Source organism: Micropterus dolomieu, linkage group LG20 (assembly GCF_021292245.1).
Source record: "Micropterus dolomieu isolate WLL.071019.BEF.003 ecotype Adirondacks linkage group LG20, ASM2129224v1, whole genome shotgun sequence".
NCBI classification, from domain to species: domain Eukaryota; kingdom Metazoa; phylum Chordata; class Actinopteri; order Centrarchiformes; family Centrarchidae; genus Micropterus; species Micropterus dolomieu.
This window is the reverse complement of record NC_060169.1, coordinates 36085747-36100165: the sequence shown is the minus strand read 5'-3', so window position 1 is coordinate 36100165 and position 14419 is coordinate 36085747. Positions and strand designations below refer to the sequence as shown.

The 14419-nt window shown below is 42.2% G+C and overlaps 1 protein-coding gene across 3 annotated transcripts; it reads left to right on the top strand.

The window, feature by feature from the left end:
* The first annotated feature begins 9809 nt into the window (after positions 1 to 9809).
* si:cabz01068815.1 (solute carrier family 51 subunit beta) lies at positions 9810 to 14419 on the top strand. 3 transcript variants are annotated; one of them, XM_046032967.1, is made up of 7 exons: positions 9810 to 9984; positions 10208 to 10340; positions 11652 to 11693; positions 11775 to 12158; positions 12269 to 12391; positions 13582 to 13672; positions 13786 to 14419. In XM_046032967.1, the coding sequence occupies exons 3-7, from the start codon at positions 11654 to 11656 to the stop codon at positions 14105 to 14107; spliced, it is 960 nt and encodes a 319-aa protein (XP_045888923.1). In that variant the 5' UTR covers positions 9810 to 9984; positions 10208 to 10340; positions 11652 to 11653; the 3' UTR covers positions 14108 to 14419. The 3 variants fall into 3 exon arrangements, with proteins under 3 accessions (XP_045888923.1, XP_045888922.1, XP_045888924.1); XM_046032966.1 differs by lacking the exon at positions 10208 to 10340; XM_046032968.1 differs by lacking the exons at positions 9810 to 9984; positions 10208 to 10340 and adding an exon at positions 11167 to 11322.

Here is a 14419-nt window from a genome sequence, read left to right as displayed (position 1 = left end):
CAGCTGCCAGGCTTTTAACCAGAACAAAGAAATATGACCACATTACTCCTATTTTAGCTTCATTACACTGGCTCCCAGTATGTTTTAGAATTGACTTTAAAATTCTATTGATCACTTTTAAAGCTCTTCATGGCCTCTCGCCTTGTTATATTTCTGACCTTTTAGTCCCATACGCACCAGCACGTACCTTGAGATCCTCGGGCAGAGGTCTGTTGTCTGTTCCAGAGTCTCGACTGAAAACTAAAGGGGACAGAGCGTTTGCTGTCAGGGCCCCGAGGCTCTGGAACAGCCTGCCCGAGGAAATCAGGTCAGTGAACTCTTTTAAGTCCCTTCTTAAAACATACTTTTATAGGAGAGCTTTTCCCGATCTTATTTGACTTTATTTTATCCCTTTTATTTTATTTTATTTTACTAATTTTATATTAAATTTTCATGCTCTTATCTTTTTTTTGTATTATTCTTTACACTTGTTAAAGCACTTTGTAACTTGTTTTTGAAAAGTGCTCTACAAATAAGGATTATTATTATTATTATTATTATTAAACAGGCCAAGGACTCCTGTAAGAGGAAAGTAGAGGGACATCTGATCGACAACAACCCGCGACAGATGTGGAAGGGTATTCAGGCCCTAACCAACTACAAAGGCCACTCTCTTCTCACATCTTCCAGCAGCAGCACCCTGGCAGAGGAGCTAAACAGCTTCTTTGGCCGGTTTGAGATCACCACCACATACCTGCAGTCACTGTCTCCCCCTGACTCCACCTCTTTCTGTTCAGGAGCATGAGGTGAGGAAGAACCTGAGAGCAGTAACCCCCAGGAAAGCTGCTGGTCCCGACGGCATCCCGGGGGTGGTGGTGGTTAAAGCATGTGCAGACCAGCTGACAGAGATCCTTACTAAACTCTTCAATCTCTCCCTGATACTCGCTACCGTCCCCACATGTCTGAAGGCCTCTACCATCATCCCCATTCCCAAAAAAACTGCCATAGACAGCCTGAACGATTACAGACCCATCGCTCTGACGTCTGTAATTATGAAGTGCCTGGAGCGATCAGTCTCCCAGCACACCAGAGACTGTCTCCCTCCCTCATTCGACCCCCACCAGTTTGCCTACATAGCAAACCGGTCCACGGAGAATGCCATCGCCCTCACACTCCAAACAGCGCTTAGCCATCTGGAAAACAAGAAGAGCTATGTGAGGATGCTCTTCGTGGACTACAGCTCAGCGTTTAATACAATCATTCCGGACATTCTTTACAGTAAACTGATACAGCTACAGATCCCTCTCCCCACCTGTATCCAGATTAAAAACTTTCTTTCGAGCCGCCCACAATATGTGAGACTAGGCCCCCACCACTCCTCCACTCATACTCAGTACTGGTTCCCCTCAAGGCTGCATTCTGAGCCCTCTGCTGTACGCCCTGTACACCTATGACTGTTCTCCAACCCACCCAACAAACCACATCATAAAATATGCGGATGACACCACAGTAGTTGGATGTATCCACGAAGGGGACGAGACAGCGTACAGGGCAGAAGTGAAGGATCTGTCGCGCTGGTGCTCAGACAATAACCTGACCCTGAATATCCCTAAAACATAAGAACTAATTTTGTATTTCAGGAAGAACAGACAGGACTACACCCTCTCCTCATAAATGGAGATCGGGTGGAAATGGTCACCACCTTCAGGTTTCTGGGCACCTACATCTCTGCTGACTACTCCTGGACCCATAACATCAGGGCTCTGGTCAAGAAGGCTCAGCAGCGGCTACACTTTCTGCGTGTCCTCAGGAAGAACAATCTGGACACGAAATTGCTGCTGGCTTTCTATTACTAATCTGTGGTGAGCGTCCTAACACACTGTGTAAGTGTGTGGTACGCAGGCTCCACAACTGAGGACATGAAGGCGGTACAGAGGGTTATAAACATTGCCCAAAAGATCATTGGCTGCCCTCTTCCCAGCCTGGAAAACATCTCCATATCCTGTTGCCTCGGGGGAACCAAGGCCATCACAAGATCACACACACCCTGCCTACCCCCTGTTTGATCTGTTGCCCTCGGGGAGACATTACAGGTCAACCAAATCTCACACCAGCAGGCTGACGAACAGCTTTTTCCCCTGGCCCATACGAACTGCCAACACCCATGGACACTCACACACATAAGCCTCCAATTCACCCAATAACACCCGAAACAGCAGACAATCAGCCCACTTCCCCCCTATTTTGCACTCTTGCAATAACTATAGACACTTTAAGACTTTACCTTTTTATAAGATTTTATGTGTGTATATAGATAATATACAATACAGGTAAACATATATACATATTTTATATTTATATATCCTGGTAGTATATATTATTGTGTCTCTATTTTTATGAGAACATCGTTTGTTTTAACCTGTTTTTGTCTTTTTTGTTCTTTCTTCTCTTGTTTTTATGGTGCAAGGGCTGCTCCGTAGGAGCACCCTAAATTTTGTTGTACCTTCACAGTGCAATGACAATAAAGACTATTCTATTCTATTAAGTAAATCTTTCAGTTTACTCGTGTTATTTTGTAGCTTCTCAGTCAGAATTAGCAGTCCTTGTCCTGATGTCCTCATGCAGTCAGTACGTATTAATTAAATAATTAATTAATGAGGTGCATTTCACTGACCATTTATAGGCAACTGTGGGAATTTAAAGGGTCAGACAAGTAAATGCTCCGTATTTGTATAGCGCCTTTCTAGTCTTTTTGACCACTCAAAGCACTTTTTACGCTACATCTGCATTCAACATTCATACACTGGTGGAACAGCCACCAGAGGAAATTCGGGGTTCAGTATCTTGCCCGAGGATACTTCGACATGCAGCCTGGAGGAGCCGGGGATTGAACCGCCGACCTTCTGATTAACAGGCAACCCGCTCTACCTGAGCCACAGCCGCCCACTAGTAGCTTGCTAGTAGCCCGCTTGCATACGTACATTTCAAATTGATTGTTATTTATGAAGGGAAATTGGCCTAAAACATGTGTGGTGTTCTATAAATCAGAATATTTTGGTGCGTACGCACTTCCTGTGTTTTGTACGTACAGTTTTGTAAATGAGACCCCAGAGCCTTCAGAATCTCATCCACACCTGACTCTCTGCCTCAGCAACTTCCCAGTGTCTTCAGACTCTCCCTTCTCCACAGTGGGAACCTATCCCCATCAGCAGTTGTCCCCTACTAAACACACCCTGAGCCAAGTCTTTTCAGTCATGCAAAGCAAAAACATGAGGTGGCACCTCGCAGATAGACATACAGCTGCAGACACTACATCACATTTACACACTGAGCCTAAGTGCTCAAACAGAAACTACTATTCACACACATCCACAAGCAGGGGCAATTCAGGGATCAGTATCTGGCCCACACTTCAACATGCAGCTTGGAGGGATTGAACCTCAGAGCTTCCGATTAGCAGGCAACCCACTTTACCTTCTGAGCCACAGCCGCCCCAGATCAGGTGCTACAACCGCATAGTGGATCATCTATCTTTGGCCTAAAGCTTGATTTATATTCCTGCGTAGGGTCTACGTGCGTAGCTACGCCGTAGGCTGCACACATAGCAAGGCATTTATACTTGTGCGTCCATGCGTCCGCTACAGCGTCCACTATGTTGACTTTTGCTGGCCGAGCAGGCTAACTTCCGGTTTAGCCCTCTGGGGTAAAATTGTAAACGTGCTGCTGGTGTAGACTTTTCAAATGTTATCGACCGAATAGATCACATCCTGATAGTGAAACGAGTCATTTCGCTCGGGTTGTGACAGTCAAATATATTGATCCACCGTGTTACAGCCGCTGTTAGCTAGTAAAAGTTACTACAAAGCACGGGCACTTCCTGTCGGCTCGGAGGCATTGCGAGGCTACCCAGCCGACCAATCACAGAGCTTACGGTCCGCATCGACTCTATGTTTAGTTACATTTTTGAGGAGGTGCACATCAGGCTACGCCGTAGGTGACGGCATAGGGTAGGGGGCTATGCAGAAGCTATGCTGTCGATTTGACGCAGAAGTATAAATTGCACTAAAGGTGTTCTGATACCAAGTACACTTATGAACCACCTTATGCTTGAACATGGTGTTTGTGACCGATCCATGAACAGCACAGAAGTCAAATCACAAAGCACCACTCAAGTTCAGATCAGGCAGGCCATTCCCATCAGCCGACTACAGGTTCTTCTTTTCTGGTTGGGGAATGATTCTATTGTCTTAGTGAACACCACATCATCAACACATTCGACGATGTACAATGTCACTGATGCGGTGTATTCCTCAAGATTGATGTAGTTCTACTGGTTGGCAGTCTGTCTGAACATATGCCAGTTTGTGCACTCAACACAGTCCTGTGCGAGCTAGCCCCATCTGTCCACACTTGTTGGTTTGACTCTTTTAATCAGCTGGGTGTGGCAGGAGAAGCAGAGAAATGTGGTGTGATAGACCAAAATGGAGGGTTTTGTAGCTGCCATGAATCTTCACATAAACATGGGCCAAGGTACTGCATTCCCTAGTGGGCTGTGTAGTAACGGATTACATGTAACAGTGTTATGTAATCAGGATACGCAAAAATAGCAACTGTATTCTGTTACAGTACAGGTTAATTTTGTAAAATCAGGGATTACTCATAGAGATTACTTTTACGCAGACTCCCAGGAAACTTAACAATCACTTGGCCTCAGGTAAAGACGCCAACAATGGTTGTTGGCTGGCTCTAACGACCATAAGAACTGTTGTGACAACAGCCAGGAGCACTAATGAACCAGCGGTATCGATGATATAGGCAAACAACCCCACAAAGGTTAAATAGTTGAGTTTCCCTACCAGTCAGTCTCTTTCGGATGAGGGACAAAACGTCTTCTAGTAACTTCAATCAAGTCCAGTTGCTCTTGATTTTACCCTCTTTGGATACCATCCAATTGTTTTTGTCATGTGATAGCTGATGACAGTGTCTGTAGTGCATTTTTTACATTTGCATCCAGAGGAATGTAATGTGGTCAAGATTGTCTACCCACTCTTACTGCGTTTGAGCACCAAGGATCCTTGATGTTAACATAGAGTCTTGTGATCTGTCAGAGAGGAACACTCTCTGCCAATCAAGTGCAATAGCTTGATCTGGCATGTTGTGGTGCAGCTAGGTCTCAGTAAAGATGAAGGCACAGCAGTTTCTGGTTTCACGTTGCTGAGTTTGCCTAAGCCTTAGGTCACAAAGGCAAACATCTCATCACACAAAACATACACGCAGACATATACAGTTCAAAATGTGTATGTACATGTTTAAACAACACCTTCACATTCAGTCCCCAGTCACTCTTCTCCTCTCCCAACACCCTGACCTAAGAAATGTCTCACATTTCTGCAGCTCACACTGAGGTGGTAGATTAGAATGACTACTGCCACAATCCCACTGTTCAAACACACAAAAGCACACACTTTGTTCTTAACAAATAAAAACTGGGGCGAAAATTGAAAATATGGAAATGTGGAGTAAGACGATTTTCTAGAACAGGTAGAAAGGTATTGTTTTGACAGAGGTATACAGAATGAAATAAACACATAATCTAAAGTAGCAGGTAGATTAATAGCAAACAGAAATATGGGTTTCTGTTTCTGTTTCTGTGAAGAATAAATAATACATAAAGAACAGAGTGATACAAAGCTTTGGGCTGCATTATTGGAGGGCTGCAGAAATTAGCCCCCAGAAACAGATCATAGACAGTATAATGAGTGGACAAATGAGAGGTGATGACACGACAGCTTGATTACAGTCAGAAGCCCCATAGCCGGTTGGCTATGGGGCTTCTGACTGTAATCAAGCTATCGCCAACAAGCAACTTCACGAGCAGAAAGTCTGAGGTAAAAAGCCAACATATGCGTATAGCTAAATAGCATTTATTTTGGCTTTCTGCTTGTGAAGTTCTTAGCAACCTCACTGTTAAAAAGTAAGAAGAAGAAGAAATAAGAAATAAATGATAGGCAATCTAGTAACATAAACCTATCACATGTTCCCCAGGCTTTTAACCAGCTAATTGTAATTTATTATATCAGTAATGTGTACATATTAAAGTGATTTCACACTGTGTTCACCTTGTTAAGCATTTTGAGTAGGTATATTTAGAATTTTATGAGTTTGTTGTAGTAGTAGTAGTAGTAGTAGTAGTTAAAAAATATAAGGGTCAGTGCTCGTAAAGTACTTTTATACACTGAACAAAATTATAAACGCAACACTTGTTTTTGCCCCCATTCATCATGAGCTGAACTCAAAGATCTCTATTTACACAAAAGGCCTATTTCTCTCAAATACTGTTCACATATCTTTCAAAATTTGTGTCAGTGAGCACTTCTCCTTTGCCGAAATAATCAATCCACCTCACAGGTGTGGCATATCAAGATGCTGATCAGACATGGGGATTGCACAGGTGTGCCTAATGCGGCATTCAGACCAACCGTGAATTTTCCAATCGTGATGCTTTCCTCACTTGAGCACATTCGCTGCAAGTGTTCACACACAACGCGAGAAGGCGATTTTAACGCGATAACATGAATAAACACAACTTGCCATTACTACAGCTGTATGAACCCAAAGTAAACATTTTGCTGTGAGTAAATAGCATAGACGGATTAAACTGATGCCGAAATAATTGAAACATGATGCAGATTTGTTAAAAATGTGAATTCATGCTTTGTCAGGTCTGTCAGCAAGACAGCAGGACAACAACTTCTAAAATGTTTGTTTTCTGAATGGAGTTTGGATCAATCAGGGCTAATCTATGCTAACTTGGTCACAGTAAAGTAAAGTAAAGTAAATGATAGCTGGAATAAAGTTACAGACATGTTTTCTGAACTCACCAGGTAGTTCAACTTCCTCGCTTTCTTTTCTCCAAGTAATGTCCAGTTTCGTTAACAACAACAGTGGAACCGGATGTGCATGAAGGCTAGCTGCTGACAAGCACCAGTGAAGGTAAGCCGGCCCCGCGAAGCGGGAAATCGCGGCTCTACTTTGTATGTAAACTGACCGCCCCAAACGCTCGCTTCGCTTTTGGTCTGAAAGCACCATTAGGCTGGCCACAATAAAAGGCCCCTCAAAAATGTGCAGTTCCATCACACAGCACAATGCCACAGATGTCGCAAGTTTTGAGGGAGCATGCAATTGTTTTTTTTGTGGTCTTACTGTCACACATTGTTGGCCTATGTTTATTATTGTCACAGCTGTGTATTCAGTTCTGACAATATACTAGACTGCAGAGTTGTGATAGAGAGAGACTGAGTGCATGTGCCTGTGGTTGGCGGGCGCCTGAGTGGTGTGGCGCCCGCTGCGGTAGTCGTCCCTTATTTTTCTGCATTGAAAGTGGAAACCCTAGTGTTTACCATAGACCGTATAAAGGTGTCTACCTTTACTCAAGCTCTGGAGATTTTCAGGACAGGGGGGACCCAGCAGGGAATGATGGCGGGGTGTGGTGCCCGATAGCTCCGTGTTTTCTGTTTCATGGAAACTTTGTGCTTCCCGATTTTTCAAAACGGACCTGTAATCTGAGTACGTCTTTATTTTCTGTACTGTAATGGAATACAGTTACTTTTTTTTGGTATCTTGATTACGTAACGCCGTTACATGTAATCCGTTACCCCACAACCCTGCAGACGAACAGCTTTGATCATTACAAGCATAATAATCTCTATTGCTGCTTAAATGTAGTTATTCAATACATCTTCATTCTCAAATAATCTGACATTCACAATTCTGTCTTCCTCACACACATCTGATTCTGCGCTTATGAATCCTTTCTTTGAGCTGTCAAAGGTTGACTTGCAGACTGGCTAGCGCTCAGAATATCTATTGCACTCGCTCAACTCTTTTGTGGTCAGTGCACCATAAAAATACTTCCATGCTGCCGAACCAGATGGCAGTGGGGTGAACAGACCATCATTAAATATTTGCAGAGCTGATTTATTGAATATTTGAAATCCTGCATTGTTTACTTCCATGTTTACTTGCAAGCAGTCTTCTTCTGTCTCTGTTGGTGCATTGCTTCGTTATGTGGTACATTCCAGCAGAATGTAGGATGGCCTTCTCTTTATGGAAGAAGAGAGCAATGCTTGTTCCTGGTAATGTCTAAGGTCATTTTACTACTACGTGCCGAGGGCGGGGGGGCGATAACCCTCTGCTAAAGATAACAAGCTGTCAGTAGCTGCCATGTCAGCTTTTGACTAACGTGAATGTCACATGATTTGGTAAAACAAAGATGTATTTAATTCCAAAAGCTAAATGATCAAAATTGTTCTTGGACAAGGACACACCTTTAAAAGAGATTTGTCATGTAATTAGGCAGTGTTGTGTATGTCATTGAATGTGCTAATTATTCACTCTTTTATTCAGCTTTTTCCTTTCATTTGTCCCACGTCTGTATAGATGATGAACACATTTTATTGGTACACACTACATTTTACCCTTCCATGAAGATTATCCAAGGGCAGAGTGCAGAGTACCTGCATTTTTTAGGTATTACTGTTTGTGAGATCTATGGAATTTTCTTGGGGTAAAATAATTACGCTAAAAGGGTATAAAAATGAAATCACTACAACCTTTCTATAGGTCACACAGTTTGCCATCCAGCTTGAAAACCTGAAACCCTGTTCTCTGTCTGTAGGGGGTACTGTACCGTAAATGCTGAAACTGAAAGTGTTTTTCAGTTTGCATGTGTTCAGATTACGTTCAGGCTCTCAGTACGTAACTACTACACATGTGCAGAAGTTACACATGGAACTGAACATAGAGACTGTCATGAAGACAAACCTGTTTGCACCAAATATTTTGCACATCCTACATTCTCTAAAAGCTGAGAATGATTGTGCAAGATGGTATTAGGAAACAATTTATTATAGCTTCTGCTTCCTGAAGGGATTAATTTTTTGTCAATATGATTCACTTGCCTAGTGTCTTTTTAAGCAAGACTGAAATCATGTCTCCATCTTCGGTGGAAATACATCCAGGGCTTTATCAAGCTGACTCTGAACCAAATTCGGTACCCATCGATTATCGTATCGGTGCGCATTGATTTATACTTTTTTTATATTTTTACTTTCTTAATGAATCCTTTTACAAGACAAATGAAGGCCATTGTGTTAGAACGATTCTTGTAAACATTGTGATGGGAAGCATTTTAATCTGATCTTTTTACTGTTAATAAATGCAGCGACAGTCAATGTAAAATCGCCAGACTTCATCATGCAGTAAGTCAAAGTGTCCAGTATAGGGAGTAGGAACAATGATCACTGTGTTGGTTAACAGCTGGACGTTTGAAGTGTAAAGAAAAGGGTATAAATACAGAACATGTTTATGCATTTATTGTGATCTGCGTTTCATACCAGTCTTACTTGTTAATTGTAACAGTCACAGGTTCTCATATTTAGAATAACTGGCTCCAAACAACAGATAGAAATATGTCCTCTTTCTTGCAGTGACACAGAGGTTATTTACCTCTCCACACCTCTGCTATAAAAATAAAAACTTTAACAACCAAAAGTAACAGCACTCTCAGTGTGTGTTTGTGTGGGTGTTTGACCAGTGAGTCATGTAATCTCCCAAACAGAAAAGACAAGGTTACTGCGAGGCTGTCTAAACAGTAACCAAGCAACAAGGTCAAAGGACTGAACTTTGTTTCAATGGCTCTGCAGTTCCTGTATATTTAATATCACATGTAGATGGTACAAATATATGAAACATCTGAACAACTCACGGAGGACACTAAACAACTTCCTTTCAGACTGTCCTTGATAAATAAGCACATAATGTCATATCCAGTATAATCTCTCTGCTTATGATGGCAATTCAGTGTAAGTGCAGAGTAATGAAAAGATCTGCAGGCTCCTCCCCATGAACTTTGGAAAGCTTTTGGGTTTTCTTTCATCTTTCTGACTGCTGAACTCTTAGACTTTCCCTCCTTCTCATCTCAGCCAGAGACGGAGCATCATAGAAGTGAGTATAAGTAACTAACTCTATTAATAGTGGTCCTAATTTCAGGGCATGTGGTATCTTGCGACATGATTCGACACAGTACAGCATTGTACAGTATTCTGCTAGCATGGTGGAGTGCAATATGTTACAGAATGGATTGATGTGTGTTATATGGTATAGCAATAGAATGGTTTAATTGAAGGGAAAGATTTATTATTTTGCTTATCCTTTCTGTCCTCACCAGTGAATATCACAAACAGTTCCAGAGCAAGTAATGCAGACTTAAGAGAGAGGCATAGAGAGGCATACTGTACTTGATGTGGAACTGAAGAATTCTGAATAAATACCTCCACTTTTATGAATTTCATGAATACAAGGTAATTTGCATACGTATTTGCACACGTACAAATCTTATTCAGATATACACATTCTTGTGCACATTCCCAGATCTAAGTAAACAGTTTCAAATATTCCAACACACATTCGAAGAAACTACAATACTGGCCCCACAAAATTCAAACATTTATGTTTCCTTTGTGGTCTTCGGTTTTCACATTCATGTGCATTATAATAGTGTTATTTATTTTAATTTCTAAAATATTAAATCTGCTTATCAGAGGTCAAAATTGCAGATAAGGTAAAATACAGTAGGCTACAATACTGAGGGTTTGTGAACTAAAAGCTCATCACTGTGAGAGTGAGCAGAACACAGTGATCTGTTCAGCTCAGCGATGTACTCTGCAGCAAGGCCGTGAAGTCATTTAAAATCAAGATAAAATGAAATTTGCCTTTTTAACCCTTGTATCCCTGATTTTATTACCCACCTATTTAACAATATGCCAAAAAGAAAATCAATGTCAAATTTGTATTGTTATATCAAAAAACCAATCGTGTTTTCCTCCAGTAAAACAAAATATGACTTGTGCTTAATAAGCTTGAACCTATCCACCAATAACATCATGACGGCCACCCATCAATTACTCTTAAACTTTCAGAGGCACAGAAATAAGATTCATTAGTTAGCTAGTTAGCAGTGGTGCGTCTTTAGGTGTTCGCCCCCTCAAACCATTGTTTCTGAGGACTGGGTCTCAGTGATTACTGTACAAAAACACAACTTAATAACTTCATGGACTGATTTTGGTGAAACTGGATCATATTTTATGGAGAAAATATTTTCTGTTTTTTCCCTCTGATGTCCTTTGGCTGCTCTGCCTCTACAGCTGCCATTAGCTAGTAGGCTCTGCCGTGCAGATGGCGTTCCTTTAGCTAAGTTCACTCCCCAGACTGGGACTGTTGGAGCTTTGGACTACTGGGAGGAGGAGATTTTCATGCCTGGGGTGGCACAAGAACCTAAGTGGGGTGAGGGAGCAACCGAACTGAGGTCAGCCGCTTCCCTGTGACCACAGACTGAGCAGGACTGAACACTGTGACTCGCATTTATTTTGCCCTGACTTTGGCCTTAGGCTACATAGAGGCTACTGGTCTACCCTTTTTGTTGTTGTTTTTTTTCTGCTGACTTCAAGAAACTGGATATATTTTAGAGAAAATCATGTGTGAAGCAACTGGTATAATACAGACGGCATCATGTCACTCACAGTAAAAATAACCTCACTTTCCTCAAATCACTGCTTTTTATGAAAAGGTTGAAATTGCTGTGATTTCTAACAACAATGCTCCATCCTCTTTAGATATGTTGGGTGCCTGGATCTCACTGTTTCCCCTCCTGTTAGGTGAGTTATTATCCAGGTAAGTTAACTGATTTCTATATTAACAGCATTTAATCTAAACCTGACCTGACATAACACCTGCAGGGGCGAGGGCATTCATGATCCACAACACCCAGTGCAGCCTTTGTCTGGAGGACTCGGCAGCTACAGGTGAAGTCCTGCTGAAGAAGTGCAACCTGGACTCAGAGTCTCAGCAGTGGATCTGGATCGATCATGGCATGCTGATGTGTGTCACATCATCCAGATGTTTGTCTGCCCTGCAGAGAGAGCCAGTCCAGACCCAGGCCTGCCAGGGGCCTGAAGTGAACGATGCAGCGTTAGTGTGGGACTGTGACAGGGACAGACTTATCAGCAGGAACACGTCACTGCTGCTGTCAATAAATGGCCAGCATGTCATTCTCACACATGACAGCAAACACTCAAAGTGGAGATCTCTGGATGAGGGGGACATCTGCCAGGAAAAACTCAGTAAGTCAACGAGGATTACAGGAACAGAACAGGTGACTCAGGCTGGCAGGCACTGCATTTAAATTTGATTTCTATATTCCATTAATATTGTGTGCTTGTTCTTACTCCAGGATCCAGAAGGGCGTCTGATGACCCAGAAGAATTTGAGGCTGCAGAGGAGCAGACTGGCGAGCTGAGGACCATGACGGAGGAAGAGAGAGAGTACCTCCGCTGGTACTATCGCACAGAGGACCGTAGGTGGTGGTGCTGCTGCTGCTCCTAAAGCGCTTCATCCACATAAAAATGTAGTGTGTCAGAAATCCCTCTCATCACTCCAGACCGATCCAAATTCTGCAGCTTCTGCAGGATCTCAGCTGGTGCTAATAAAAAAGAGCACTGAATGCCTGCTAGCAACCTGCCAGACAGGAAGGGTCACTTGGTGGTTTCAGACTCACGATACATTTCTGACCTGTTAGTTTCCAGTGAGGCTGAGCGCTCAGCACTCATCTCAGATCCTCAGAAAGACCACTGAAGTCTGGATCTTGTTGGTAATACATGAATAAGTCTGGATGTTTCAGTTCTTTAAGGTTCTGGAGCTGTTTAAAACAATTCTGATAAATCATAAATTTCACCTTTGTGTCGCTTGTCCAACTAAGATTTGTGCGGCTTCTTCTTCACCTCATTGCTGTACTGTTTTTTTTTCTACCAACACTGGATTAGTTAAAGGGATAGTATGGGATTTTTCAAATGGCGCCCACCAAAAAAATGTTTTTTATATCAGTTCCAGTGTACGCTTTACCTTACCTTCAAACAGCCATTTCCCTTGGAACTACATTTTCTCAACTATAGAACTTTCGTATTCCAATGCATCAGCGTAACTTGGACACATACTGTATAATGCCGCCAGAGATCAGCTGTCAGTGGCTTTTCATTTAGGTGGCTTAAATATGTTTTTCTGCTGACCCTGTCCACAGTGGTACATTGCTTAGCTTCCATGCCAGTACAAGTTTCTGCTTCTCCAAAATGCTGATTCTCTGACTTCCATCTATACTGCAGGTAATACACTGACTACCTTATACTTACTTAAAAAATCCCAAACTATCCCTTTAAGCCATGTTTGAAGAACAGACCCACAGCCTTTTCCGCCAAAGTAAAACATCCCCTGAAGATTCATAAAAATACTCTGCTTTAAATTATAATTGGTGCCCAGTACGTTTTTTACAGAACAAAGTTCGATTGCCTCATTACAGTTCTTAAAATTACATCTCCTCTTTCTCCTCAGGATCCTCCAAAACTTGATCATAAGCAGGATACTCGTACAGATGCGTTACCTGTCTCCTTGTAGCCTCTTGCTGTTGTTTTGTGTTATTTATTGTGAAACACTACATTAATATTATTATATGAGCTGCACGTTTACCAGAGTGTCGTCTTCTTCCGGTTGCAGAGACCACATGGAAGTTTGTGCTGCTGGGACTGGCCTTCGTCTGTCTTCTTATTGGTTTTCTGCTGCTGGGAATGGGAGCCATGGCCAGCAAGTATGACCTAAAGTTATACGACATTTTCATAGCAACACTTGTGGGGAAAATGTATAACATTGATATTTTTAAAGGCTGCTGAGAGACATAGTTTCTTGTCTTTTTTCATTCAGGAACAGAAAAAAGATTGCTAAGTACAAAGCAGCAGCTGCTAGGGCTCAGAAGAGCGAAGGTGAGGAGATGTTGGTCGTTTCACCACACAGAGACGACAGCAGCCGCAAATCATCACTGTTACGTGACATGCTGCTGCACGGAAACGTACCCTCCTCATCCAATGGGGAAGTGAGCGAGCTCAAAGCAGGAAACATCGTGCTCACATGGAAAGATGGCAACACCTCCAACCTGTACTCAGATCCTGCAGCAGAGGAGGAGAAACGGGAGGAGGTGTCAGCTGCTGAGCTGGAGGCTGATGAGGCAGTGAAGACGATGGAGTGACAAATTACAAGATTATGTTATATATATATAATTATATTAAATGTGAATAATCTCGGCCTGTGACACAGTGCTTCACCCAAAGGAAGTACAACTTTGATGGACTGCTAATACTATGAAGTTACAAAGCATTACATCCAAGTTCCAACAGATCAATCATTGAGAACTTAACGGCCCATTCGCTAAAATTAAAAACAATCCATTAGTTTGGGGCACAATGTTAACAGAATAATGTATGTGTAACAGTGATTTATGACATGAGGATGGGTAGTTTATTACTTTGGCTGAAAATAAAATACTTTTCTACATGATAAA